General features: G+C 35.7%; 2 protein-coding genes across 2 annotated transcripts; both read left to right on the forward strand.

The window, feature by feature from the left end:
• Window positions 1-3,177: 3,177 nt before the first annotated feature.
• On the forward strand, window positions 3,178-4,258 carry LOC133310256 (probable carboxylesterase 12). Its single transcript, XM_061511156.1, has one exon. It carries the CDS (start codon window positions 3,223-3,225, stop codon window positions 4,171-4,173), a length of 951 nt encoding a protein of 316 aa, XP_061367140.1. The 5' UTR covers window positions 3,178-3,222; the 3' UTR covers window positions 4,174-4,258.
• A 7,005-nt stretch (window positions 4,259-11,263) lies between these two features.
• Window positions 11,264-12,677, forward strand: LOC133310250 (probable carboxylesterase 12). Its single transcript, XM_061511148.1, has one exon. It carries the CDS (start codon window positions 11,369-11,371, stop codon window positions 12,449-12,451), a length of 1,083 nt encoding a protein of 360 aa, XP_061367132.1. The 5' UTR covers window positions 11,264-11,368; the 3' UTR covers window positions 12,452-12,677.
• The last annotated feature ends 1,251 nt before the right edge of the window (window positions 12,678-13,928 follow it).

Here is a 13,928-nt window from a genome sequence, read left to right on the forward strand (position 1 = left end):
CAATGGCTGCGACGATTGTGGTGGTGGTTGGTGGCGGTGGTGGTAATGACAGCAATGGTGGTGGTAATGACAGCGATGGTGGTGGTTGGTGGGGGTGACGTGGTGATGGTGATGGTGATGGCATGATGGTGGTTGTGACGATGGTGATGTGGCGGTGGTGGTAGTGGTGGTGACAATGGCATGGTGATGATAGTGGCGGTGGTAGTGATGGTGGTGATGGGTGGAGGTGGTGGTGGTGACGACGACAATGGTGGTACGACGACGGCGACGACGACGGTGGCGGTGGTCGTGTCAGGATGGTGGTGGTGGTGATGATGGTGGAGGCGAAGAGTGATTGAGAGACAAGTGTTTCTCATTTGTGCTCAGGAACGAAAAAATAGAATTTGTTTTGATTCATTTTATTTATTTCCCAGCACAAAAATTAAACCGGTTCATCTAGGGAAAAAAACTGATTTTACCAAAAGAGTTTTCTATCTATTTTTGTTCTCGAGAATATAAATTAAAAAAAACTGATTTCGAAAAAATTGTCATACACACCCTAAGACTTGCAAGCAAAATGGCTTCATTTTACATTATATTACCGAAATCTCAGTGTTGACAAATTCGGCAAGTGCACCGGTCGTACAAGTAATAAAGTGATAAGAAGGTTTGTCGATCCCACGAGGACTGATGACCAAGCAATAATTTTTTTATTTAATTAAAGTTGGATCGATCATTAAAGGTTTTCTTGAGAATATTGTGATTAAAATAAAAACAGAATTTATAAACTTATTTTTGGTTTTTAATATTTTAGAAATTTAATTCAGAATTAATTAAAGCTAAAAGAAATTGATTTAAGTTTTCAATAAAAAGGCGTAGTTAGGATTCAACTTCCCCAATGGTTTCTTAACGAGTTTGCTTACTCTTACGATTACATTCAAGATTAAATTATTAACAGCTCTTTCTATAATTAACTAAATCCCAATCCTTTGGTAATTTAATTCTTTATTCTAATCCAAAGCCTAATCCCTTAGTACTTTTTCATAAAACAAGCATTAACGCCAGAACTCACAGTTATAAAATTCACAAGTCTATCCCTAGATCATGCGAATTCCAGCAATCAACCAATCAGAATCATATACCAACATCCCTATTGTCATATATGACTCATGTGTTTATCTAAGAGTGATCAAGTCATAAATAAAATGAAGCATAAATATCAGATTGATTGCATAATTTAGAAACAAGAATGTAATTCATAAGAATAAACAAACATCAACTAAGAACCCATTGGTTCTGTATCTTCCTAACTACTGAAAGTAAATTAGCTAGACATAATTATAAATGCAGAATTGAAATAAACAGTAAAAGAAATAAAGTTCATCGTGAAACTTGATTAATGGAGACAAATAATGATGCGAATTGCATTCTTTTCTTTTCCTAAGCAATGCTCCAACATTCCTCTTCACTCCTGCCTTCGTCTTCTTCTCTGACTTCGTCTTTCTCCGCGTTCCAGAATGATTTTTTTACGGCTTCCTTCGCGTCGTATTTAAAGGGGAAATATGGGCTTTAATTTCCTGGATCCGCTCGCTCCATCGATCGCCTATGCTAAGACATTAGCGAACTGCTGGCCATTTTGCTCGCTCTAGCTAGTAACTTTGCTAGCTGCTCGCCTACTTGCTAGCTCTAGCTAGCAACTTTGTTAGCTACTCGCCTACTTGCTAGCTCTAGCTAGTAACTTTGCTAGCGTTACAATTTTTATTTTATTTATTATTTCATTTATGATTTCCCATTGCTCCGCGGATTCGTTGCCTCATTTTGTTACTTTGTTATTCCAGTATTCCAGTCTCAACAACCTGAAACAACAACAAATATTTAGAATTTGTTTATTTGTTGGCAATTCATTCTGTTTTACTATTTTATTGTTTTAACACTATATTTTTAACTATTTTAATAATTATTTGAACTCTTTTTAGTCATAAAAACATAGTGTCTTAGACACTTATCACTCAGCCAAGAAGAGTAATATTTCTGCCAAACGAAAAAATCTTCAATATAAAAATATTTATACTTTGGTGTATCTAGTGAACCATGTGCGTCCTTCAATTTCATCTGGTGGGAAGGTTTTTATCAGTAATTCTAAATTGTTTCGCTTGAAAATCGAACTAAACACTGTACCAATTATGCCAAATTGCCAATGCCACCCTCGAAATTGACTTCTACTTTTTCTCCATTAATAACATTGAATATACTTTGTAACGTTATTGTATCAGATCGTTGATATGTTAGAGTTAATATAAATTTAAAACAAATAATATGGGTTGATTATAATTAAATAATAAAAATATGGGATAAGATATTCTGATCAGAATTTCAACTACCTCGAATAATGTTGGAAATGAGCGGTAGAATAGACATAAAAAATATAAGCATTATATTATATTTCTAGAAATATATACATATATAAATTAAGTAATATGATATTATATTTTTTTTTATACCTATCTATCTATTTATTTTTAACACTATTAATTCTATATAAAGAAAAGAGAAAAAAAGATAAAATCAATTATAAGTATAATCTAATAGTTTTGGAAAGAAATACGCAGAATAGACATGGAATTGTTTTTTTTATAGGGTTTACTATTATAAAGGTTTACAATTGATATCAATAAGGTTAAGTGAATGTTTTTAAAGACATAATTTGTATCTTTTTAGTAGGTTTATACTATGTCTTAATTACAATATATTTTTTTTTTCATTTTTCACCTTAACTAATATGTTTGTGGAGATAAAAAAATAACTTTTCGTATTATAAGTAGAGGAAAGTTATATTTACAATATTTTTTTTTACAACCTTTTACAATCATATCTTAACTAATTTTTACCAATAACGGTTATGATTTTTGCAAATTAAACTCATTATTAATTATTAATTCACAATAAATGATAACCGTTGATTGGCGGAAATTAACAGTGTTAAAAAAGTGTTGTAAGTATTTAAAAAAAAAAAAAGTGTTGTAACTATAACCTTCCTGTTACAAGTATATCAATTTATTAAAAAACACAACTTTTAAAAAGGATACGCCTTTTTTTTCCTATTTTATATGACGTGGGAGTTGAAAGTAGACAACAATATACAATACTGTAGGCGTTGAAACCAAAGCTTGCAATTTATTCTGCTTTTCTATATAGATATTGTCCTCTCCACCCTTTCAATTCAAACCCCTTGGAATTTTCTTCATGGATTCAATCTCTAGTGAAGTAGCCCATGATTTCTCACCCCTTATCAAAATCTACAAAGACGGTCGTGTAGAGAGGCTTCTAGGGTGCGATGTTGTTCCCCCATCTTTTGATCCCATAACCAACGTCGAATCCAAAGACGTTGTGATCTCAAAAGATGAAGACATATCTGCAAGGATCTTCATTCCCAAACTCAACGATCAAAACCAAAAGCTCCCTCTCCTTGTCTACTTCCATGGCGGTGGTTTCTGCATAGAAACACCATTCTCACCTCCTTACCACAAATTCCTCAATTCAATTGTTTCTGAGGCTCATGCTATTGGTGTCTCTGTTCATTACAGGAGAGCACCGGAGCACCCCGTTCCCATCGCTTATGAAGATTCATGGACTGTGCTCAAATGGGTCGCTTCACACTTCGATGGAAATGGCCCTGATGAGTGGCTCAATCGCCACGCTGATCTTGGGAACGTGTTCTTCGCTGGGGACAGTGCTGGAGCTAACATTGCACACCAAATGGGTCTTCGGGTCGGAACAGAGGGGCTTCCGGGTGTAAAGCTTGAAGGGATTGCTTTGGTTCATTCATTCTTTTGGGGCGTGGAACGAATAGGATCTGAGGCCGAGAAAACTGAACATCTAGCCAAGGTGGAGAATTTGTGGCTTTTTACATGCCCGACATCGACTGGATCCGATGACCCGTTGTTCAACCCGGCTAAGGATCCGAATCTGGGGAGGCTGGCTTGCACGAGAGTGTTGGTTTGTGTTGCTGAGAATGATTTGTTGAAGGATAGGGGTTGGTATTATAAAGAATCGCTTGAGAAAAGTGGGTGGCACGGTGTAGTTGAAGTGATGGAGGCAAAAGGAGAAGGCCATGTGTTTCATCTGTTCAATCCAAACTCTAACAACGCTCTCTCCTTGCTCAATCGTATTGTTTCCTTCATCAATCACAGTTAAGTATGCATGCAGTTATATGCATAACTTATGAATAATACATCTCAGACTGTAATGGATCTTTATGTCTTGTAATAAGATTATGCCATGTTTAAAACATCATCGTATTATATGACAAATTTGGGTTATTCATTAACAATTTAATAATAAAAACGAAAGATAGAAAAATGATCATTTTAATTACTAACAGCTGAGATTTGATCATCTTAAAACAACAGAGGATCCATTTAGAGATTTATGGACGACCTTCTTTTAACAACCTTAGCCAGCTAGCGTTTCCTCAGTCTACTTGCAATTATGAGGATATGGAGTTTCTGCGTGTTTTATGTAACTGGCTATTGGATTGTTTTACTTTAGCAGAGATGGAGTGTAAATAATGTAAAATTAAAAATAAAGAACCTTGGCTATCAGAGCCTCGCCGCTCCCCACTTTCTCTTGTGGAATTTTTTAGCACTCTCTGTGAGGGGGTGTGTTGAGATATATAGTCCCACATTGGTTGTATGTGCAACTAATGTGGTCTTTATAAGACCTTGAGCACTCCCACCCTTTGAGCTAGCTTTTGGAGTGGTGTATCCCAAGGTTCTTTACATGGTATCAGAGCTTGAGCCCTCATCGCGTCCCACTTCAAAGTGGAATTAAAATAAAATAAAAAAAAGCACAAAAGGTAAACCAAAAATTGGGCCTGTGCAATTCCACGCTTCTAGCCCAAATGGCTCTTGCGTGAGGGGCGTGTTGAGATATATAGTCCCACATTGGTTAGATGTGCAAATAATGTGGAGTTTATAAGGCCTTAGGCACTCCCACCCTTTGAGCTAACTTTTAGGGTGGTGTATCCCAACATCCCAAGGTTCTTTGTGTATCCCAAAGGTTCTTTACATAGCCTCACCGTCCCCCGCTTTAAAAGTGGAATTAAAAATAAAATAAAAAGCACAAAAGGTAAGCCAAAAAATGGGCCCGTGTAATTTCCACGCTTCTAGCCTAAATGGCTCTTGCATGAGGGGGCGTGTTGAGATACATAGTCCCACATTGGTTGTATGGACAACTAATATGATCTTTATAAGGCCTTGGGCACTCCCACCCTTTGAATTAGCTTTTGGGGTGGTGTATCCCAAGGTTCTTTACATGGTATCAGAACTTGAGCCCTCACCGCGTCCCACTTCAAAGTGGAATTAAAATAAAATAAAAAAAAGCACAAAAGGTAAACCAAAAATTGGGCCTGTGCAATTCCACGCTTCTAGCCCAAATGGCTCTTGTGTGAGGGGCGTGTTGAGATATATAGTCCCACATTGGTTAGATGTGCAAATAATGTGGAGTTTATAAGGCCTTAGGCACTCCCACCCTTTGAGCTAACTTTTAGGGTGATGTATCCCAACATCCCAAGGTTCTTTGTGTATCCCAAAGGTTCTTTACATAGCATCACCGTCCCCCGCTTTAAAAGTGGAATTAAAAATAAAATAAAAAGCACAAAAGGTAAGCCAAAAAATGGGCCCGTGTAATTTCCACGCTTCTAGCCTAAATGGCTCTTGCATGAGGGGGCGTGTTGAGATACATAGTCCCACATTGATTGGATGGGCAACTAATATGATCTTTATAAGGCCTTGGGCACTCCCACCCTTTGAATTAGCTTTTGGGGTGGTGTATCCCAAAGGTTCGAACCAGTAACCATTTTCATTATCAGTGGAATGGATATATACTTGGTCATTCCTGTTGGAAAAATTCTCTCAAACTAATTTGTCTTTATTCTTTTCTTTTTTGTAACAATGTCTTTATTTTTTAATGGCACAAATACATGCGTATTTATAAATGAAAGTCATATCCGTTACACTGAAGTTGACTGAAATTATTTATGAACTGTTGGAATTTCGATTTGTAATTTAACTCACAATAAAGCAAAATTTCCAAGTCAATTTATCCCTACGTATAGCATTTGCAATACAATAAAAAGTTTAGAGTAAGGTAAGATTTTACCCTAACAAATTCAAAGACAAACCATAAATATTAACGATACTTTATAATGAGATTACAAAATAATCTATCACTAGAGAATTTTTGAATTCGAACTCAACTCATGTAGTTAATATAAGGGAAAGGTTGACTAAGTGAACCAACAACTACCGTTGAATAAGATAAATAGGTGAATGATAACAATTCACTGAATTTGCATTAATGACCACACATTACTCAATAACATACTCCCCTTAAAATGCTGTTTGTGAACTCCTACGGCTTCTTTGAGTTGTTGGAATTCTCCCTTGGAAGTCTTATAGTGAAGTTTTTTCTTATTTCTCTTGAAAATCATTAAAAAAAATAAAATTGCTGGACTCTTTCGTTGCGTGTTCCTCGTGATGCTTGATTTTGAGTTGTTAGAACTTATACCATTCTATTAGAGAAACTCTCTCAATGTGATTTGTCTTGTTTTCTTGAATAATTTTGACTTGAATACTCTTCTTTCCGGATGTTTTCTTTTTTCTCTTATTAGTGCTATAACAACTTTTTCGAAATATTTTTTTTTTAATTTCTATTCTCTGGAACAAAAATGGATAGAAAATTCGTTCGATAAAATCGATTTTTTTTTTATTCTCGGGACAAACCGATTTAATTTTTGTGTTGGTAACAGAAGAAAGAATAAATTTTTTTTTGCTTTTTTTGTTCTTGTTCGGGCACAAAATGAGAAACACTTGTTTCTCTCAATCACTCTTCACCACTACCATCATCCCAACACGACCACCGCCACTATCGTCGCCGTCGTCGTACAACCAGTGTCGTCGTCACCACCACCACCATCACCGTCACGATGCCACCGCCACCAACCACTACCATTACCACAGCCATTGCCGTCACCATTACCACCACTACACCATATGAAAAAAAAAGTGGTAATCTAAAATTTTTTTATGCTTAATAGAAAGTATTTTTTATTATATTATGTTGTATCATTAAACGCAATTTTCATTCTCAGAATTAGAACATGTTATCAAACACATTTTTTTCTTCTTCTCAGAAACTGTTCCAAGGCACAAAAATAAAAAAAATTATTTCTTTTTAAAAACAGTGGAACAGAACAAAATTTTTTATCGTCGACACCTTTAGATTCTTGAGTATGATTTTCCTTGATCTTTAGTTTCTCATTTGCGACTAGTCTCCCAATTTCTTCCTTAAGGAACGTTCGGAACAGGAGAATTTTTTTTTATCAGGAACAAAATTTTCCTCAGAATATGTTGGGAAGAATTTTTTGCCGGGTAAGTTAAAAAAGGTGTTTGGTATGCCAAATTTTTTTCGAAAAAATTGGATAAATTTTACTGATATTATATGTAAAATTTTACTACCGCAAAGGTAAAAATTTTTTCCACCCAATTCATGGTAAAATATTACTCTTGGTCCATGAGTAAAAAATTAGATGGAAAAAAATTGTGTCCAACCCCTTTTAACTCTTCCTTCTACCAAACATGGCCATATATTTTTACCTGCCCTTTTTTTCCGGTCAATTTTTTCTTCCCTCCCACCAAACACCCTTTAGTGGTTTCTACAAACTCAAATTCGTGGTAGCTCACGAAAAGATAAATTTGCTTCACATGTATTTTTCAAATGCACAATTTCTTTCCTTAGGGCCTGTTTGGTGTGATGTATAAGGCCTGATAGTATAAGCTTATACTATACATTATGACATTTTCAGTTGTTTGGTGTGACTATAGTATAGTATAAGCTTATACATCAAGACTCTTTAATACATCAAAATGATGTATAAGTTAATCAGGTCTAGAGATGTGGGATTAGACCTGATAAGCTATTGATGTATTAAGTTAATCCCTTGCTTCCCCTTCTACCCTTTTTCCTTCTCCATCCCCTTTCTTCCCCTTCCCCCTTTTAACGGAGGCGGCATCAACCACGCCGGAGCGGCAGGCTTCGGAGACAACTCGGTGGGGACAAGAAAGAGAGAGAGGATTTGGAACACACAAGAGAATAGATGTTGTTCAATTTCTCTATAGCAACACATGAAATCCTTGTCATACTTGCAACGTATGTTAGGAACGGTCACTACGATGAGGTTCTCTATCGCTATTTGGAGCAATGGAAATTTGGTTTGTGTGGCTCAACCATTACGTTTTGTCTGAAAAGTTGTGTTGCTTTAGGGAGGTTCTAATGTGGAAGAGGGGTCTATGTTGATTCCTTAAAGCTGAATTTGAACTCTGATTGTTTTGTTGGTTATTCTCTCATTCAGTTATATTCCCAATATGAGAAAATCGAGGACATATATAAGGTGTTTGATGAAATTACCAACAAAGATCTTGTGGCTTATTCGTCCATGATTACTGCCTATGCACACTGTGGGGGCTCATGTGCTTATGGGGCTTCTGGATTTCTTACTCAATGTAAGAGCAACAAATGCATCCCAATATCGACTAACATTAGTGAGCTTACTGCACACAACAGTGAAATTGGGATCCCTGCAAGAGGCTCGTGCAATCCATGGCTATGCCATTAGAAAAAAAATTGGCTTGTTGGATGAGATTTTTGAGACAGCCCTCCTCGATATATATCATAAATGTGGGAATATAGAAATTTTTTCTATCAAATTATAGAAATACAATAGATTTTTTATAAAAATTAACACCATATGAGATATTTGGAAGAATTATATAAATTCCTTATTAAAGAGTATTTTTGTCAAAAATATTTATTTTTATCATATCTGGTATTATACAGTGCATTACCAAACAATGGATAGTATTAACTTATACAATACATTATCTTATACAATATCATGCCAAACGCTGGATAGTATTAAAATTTAATTAGACATTATACAATCAGGTCTTATACTATCAAGCCTTATACTATCAGGTCCTATCATGTGCACCAAACATGTCCTTAGACTCGTCAGAGAAGTACTTGTGATTGTTTTGCCAAGTGGCATAATTAGAGGAAAATAGTCTAGTATAGGTCATTATGGTTGTAGCTATTAATTGACCCTTTTTTTCTTATCAACTATATACAGAACATTTTCCAACATAAAAAATCACTTTGTAACCTTTGTTAGGCAATGGGTGGATATTTAGTTTATCCTAGGCTAGGTACAATGAAAGCGTTACGAATAAACTTTTGTTGGCTATTTTTAATTTTGAGTGCAATAATGTCTCTTCCTCCCACTTCTTGAATTTTATATTTTCTTTCAGATTGATAAATTAACCTTTGTTACCTGTAGTTTAAACAACCATCATCTAAGGAGAACTCTCAGTATGAGATCTTGATCAACCATCATACTGAATCACTTAATTACATGCTGAGTTTGGTTGCCATAAAAGTGGCTAACAAATAGCTGAGTTGTTTTGACTTGGTTCACTTAACCCATGAGTTAAGTCAGTTTGGGCTAGGTTAGCCTGTGGACTGACCCAATTTAAATTAAAAATAATTTTAAACTTAAAGAGACTAATCGAGGGTCAAGAAACACAAACAGAAGCCCCAAATCCTTGTTTTAACCTTGTCATTCCAAATATGATCCCTAGTCTACCACCACAACTGCCACAAATCTGTCGTCGAGCCATCACCATGGTCCATGGATCTCTCATCAAACCCAATTTCAATTTATCAAGACCAAAAGCTCTATTCTCATTTTCAAACTTAATTTGACACTTATTCAAATTTTAATGATAAAAATACACGCATAATCAACAATTCAAAATTTTACAGGGCTCCTCTTTGAATCATCACAAGAACTCTAGCATCCATGACATTCTTCATCTTCAAATCACCGTGTTGCTCAATTATAGCTTTTATTGTTGTCTCGCTTCTTCATACCTCTTTTGTGCTAAATCCAAGACATCCAAAACAAATTATCCATTTTATTGTTCAAAAGTTTACTTAGGATATATAGCGCTTTTTTTTTTTTTTTTGGATTACAATGAAAATCGACTCTATACATATTACATTACACTACACACACCTAACACATACATCACACCACTAAGTTAACCCTAATGGTTATAGGTAGAGGTGACAAAACAGACTCGACCCGTCTTGCCCCCTAAACGGGGCGGGGCAGACTGAGTATTTCAAACCCGCCGCTCGCCAGCCCATTGGGCTGAGTTTTCTAGCCCACCTTCAAAGATGGAGCAGGTCAGTCCATTTTTTGGCGAGCTTATGGCGGGCCGGGGAGGGTCAGGTCAGACAACCCGCTTTGCCTCCTTTAGTTATAGATAGGGATGGTAAACGAAGCAGGGGTCTTCCAGGGATTTTTGACCCAGATCGTGAAGATCTGAGTCTACATATCTAAAATTGATTATTGGAATCTGGCTTGAACTTGTACAGAAGCTCGTTTAATATAAAAAGGCCTCAGGCTCCAATTTAAAAGCCCGACCTTAGAGCCTTTCAGACTGGTCTAATATACTAACTTTTTTTATTTTATATTTTTATACTACTCGTAATAGTTATCTCTCTACTCAACCCATTTCACCCCATTTTATTGATTAAACAAGTTTTTTAAATGATTTTTGTTTTATATTATAGTATCTGGACATACATTGAATTTTTTTATTTGTTGTATGCGGACATATATTGAATTTATGAATCTTTGTAAAATTATTAATGATGTTGATCATATATTCTGTTTGGATAAATTTTTATTGTCTTATTTTTTTAACAGGCTAATAGGCTAAACCATACTTTTATTTTTTATAAATAAATCAGGTCATAAACTGATAATTATATTCATAATAGGTAACAAGCAAAGCCAGACTAACACATTTAAATACAAACTTACCAAAACCCGGCCAGAAACAGCGTGTAACCACCCCTAGTTATAGGATCTTTAGCTCTTGTAGCGCTCTTTTGGAGAAACTTTCTTCAATTGCCTCGATTTAAACTTTAAAGCAAACATAATTGTATTTTACTGAAACATCCTTATGTTAAAATACTAAAAATATTATTCCCTATATTAATTTTTTCTCTCAGTTATTAATATAGAAAAATAGACTCTCAATTTTATTTATTTATTTTAAGAATGAATTATTATTATTATTATTATTATTATTAGAAATATGAATGAGCGAACCATTTTGTTTGCCTCTTATATGGATAGATGATTTATGAAAAAAATAAAGAAATGAGAAGTGCTACGAGATGATAAGGTACTCAGGCTTCACTGAACGCCACCAACAAAACAAATATCTTTTATGTGGCAACAAAAGCAAACTACCAATTCATGAATCTCATTAGCCATTCCTTCCCTTTATCACTTCCATCTAACCCATTCAAGCCTCGTCTCCTTCCACCTCTCAAACTAGCAAAACCTTCACACTCACACTCTCCACCACAGTTATCTACCATGGATTCAAGCTCTACTGAAAGTGAAGTAGCCTACGATCTCTCACCCATCATGAAGGTATACAAAAACGGTCGTATAGAGAGGCTAGCTGGTGAAGAGGTTGTTCCTCCATCTCTTGATCCCATAACCAATGTTGAATCTAAAGACGTTGTAATCTCCAAAGAAGAAGGCATATCTGCAAGGCTTTTCATACCCAAAACCACTTTTCCTCCAAGCCAAAAGCTTCCTCTTTTTATTTACTTCCATGGTGGTGCCTTCTGCATTGAAACACCGTTTTCACCAAACTACCATAACTTCCTTAACTCGGTTGTTTCATTGGCTAATGTTGTTGGTGTCTCTGTTCATTATAGGAGAGCACCGGAGCATCCGGTTCCCATTGCACATGAAGATTCATGGGCTGCACTGAAATGGGTCGCTTCCCATTCTGGTGGAAATGGTTCTGATGAGTGGCTGAATCGCCATGCAGATCTTGGGAAGGTGTTCTTTGCTGGGGACAGTGCGGGTGCAAACATTGCTCACTATTTGGGTGTTCGGGTTGGGACAGAAGGGTTGGTTGGTTTGAAGGTTGAAGGGATTGCATTGGTGCATCCTTATTTTTGGGGATTGGAACCAATCGGGTCTGAGACGAATCGGCTTGAACAAGCTGCAAAGGTTCATGATTTATGGCGTTTTTCATGCCCAAACACGACTGGATCCGACGACCCGCTAATTAACCCGGATAAGGATCCGAATCTGGGGAGCCTGGGTTGTGACAGGGTGCTTGTTTGTGTTGCTGAGAAGGATTTGTTGAAGGATAGGGGTTGGTATTATAAAGAATGGCTTAAGAAGAGTGGGTGGCATGGGGTTGTGGAGGTGGTGGAAGCAAAAGATGAGGACCATGTGTTTCATATGTTCAAACCAACTTGTGAGAATGCTCTGGCTTTGATTAACCAAATTGTTTCCTTTATCAAACAGGATTGAGCACTATCATGTATCCCTGTGACCCTGTTTTTATTATGCTTTTTTAGTTTTCAATAAATGCAATCTTTCTTGTATCCTATGTCTACTGAAGAAAAGTTTTTTTTTTTTTATGACCTTTCTGATATATTATTTGTCCATCCAAAATTACAACTACTGAGAATGTTTGTGTTGAAAGTCTAAGCTCTAATTTAGTGTTCTGTACTGGATGAGTTTTTTTTTTTTTTTTGTTCCTAAGAGAGACATGTAATTAGTACTATTTAATCAGGATATTTGATTTATAGTGTGCATCTATGGATCCATGGCAAAGAATAATGATGTTTTAGAAAGCAAGAAACAAACATGAGGAAAAGCTGAAAAAGCTTTTATTAGGAGTGGGCCCGGGTAGCAGCACGTCTCAGTCAGAAAGAGAAGCTTGTTGGCGTTTTGCTAGAAAAATCGAATGCAATAGACTCGCTTATAGGTGCATGTGTAATCAAACATATGGTTCCCCTTACTCCAAAGAAAAAAAAAACAGAATCTCATATCAACTTGAATAGTTGTATTTGTGGGTCTTCTGTTATTGTTGTTATCATTTGAATTCATTATCGCGGATTTGTCGTTGTCACTGAGCAAAAGCGAGAACAGTGTTCATTTTCATGTGCTTGTTCTTATTTAACTCCCAAGTTAAAAATCTACGCAGGGGAACTTGCGTGTTCTGTTTGTACAAGGAATAGAGAAAAGGAGAGGTGGGGAAAAAAAGCAAGTCGTTCAGGAAAGGAAAATAAAATAATAGCGTGCCATATGGATTAAAAAATAACTAGTATTTAAATGTTTTAATGTGTTTTCTAATGCTTTTTGCTATAGTGTGATGGGATGCTGAATCACTTCACTGCTTTCACTATTTTATTTCTTTTTTATATAGTAAAATACATTCATATAAATAATGTTTTATGTTGATTGGAAGGCCAATGGGGATTTTCTTTCAGGCCTTTCATGTTATTTAACCCACAATACAATTTTAAAATCCCCACAGTTGATGGACCAATAGTTGTGATTAACAAAAATAATCGAATAACATATAAGACTACAGTATAATTGGGCTCCATGTCATGGTACCCTTAGCCCAGAATGTAATCTTTAAGATGGACTAATCTTTTAATCTTCGTTTTACTTATAAGCCCAATCTGATATCCAATGATATCTGGGTCATTATGATAGACTGACCCGTCACACGCTAGCAACAATTTTCAATACTTTTGGTTTCTAATCATGTTTTTGCTTTACATGATTTTACTCCTATTATGATTTCCATAGCAGATGCAAATGACAAATGGGAATTTAATGCTGGAGGATGGATTAGTAATTGACCCCCTAGATATTCGTATTGATTGTTCTGTATACAATTGGGGAGATATTTTTTTTACTAAGTAAATGCAATTTCTAGAAATATGGTAGGAAAATGAGTTTGGTAGAAAAATTAAAAAAAAGTTATTTGATT

Source organism: Gastrolobium bilobum, unplaced genomic scaffold (genome assembly GCF_033153095.1).
Source record: "Gastrolobium bilobum isolate Gb01-03AN ecotype WA unplaced genomic scaffold, APGP_CSIRO_Gbil_v1 utg354, whole genome shotgun sequence".
Lineage (NCBI taxonomy): Eukaryota > Viridiplantae > Streptophyta > Magnoliopsida > Fabales > Fabaceae > Gastrolobium > Gastrolobium bilobum.

Coding starts and splice junctions, on each gene's coding strand:
- LOC133310256 (XM_061511156.1), top strand. CDS start 3,223: ATGGATTCAATCTCTAGTGAAGTAGCCCATGATTTCTCACCCCTTATC.
- LOC133310250 (XM_061511148.1), top strand. CDS start 11,369: ATGAATCTCATTAGCCATTCCTTCCCTTTATCACTTCCATCTAACCCA.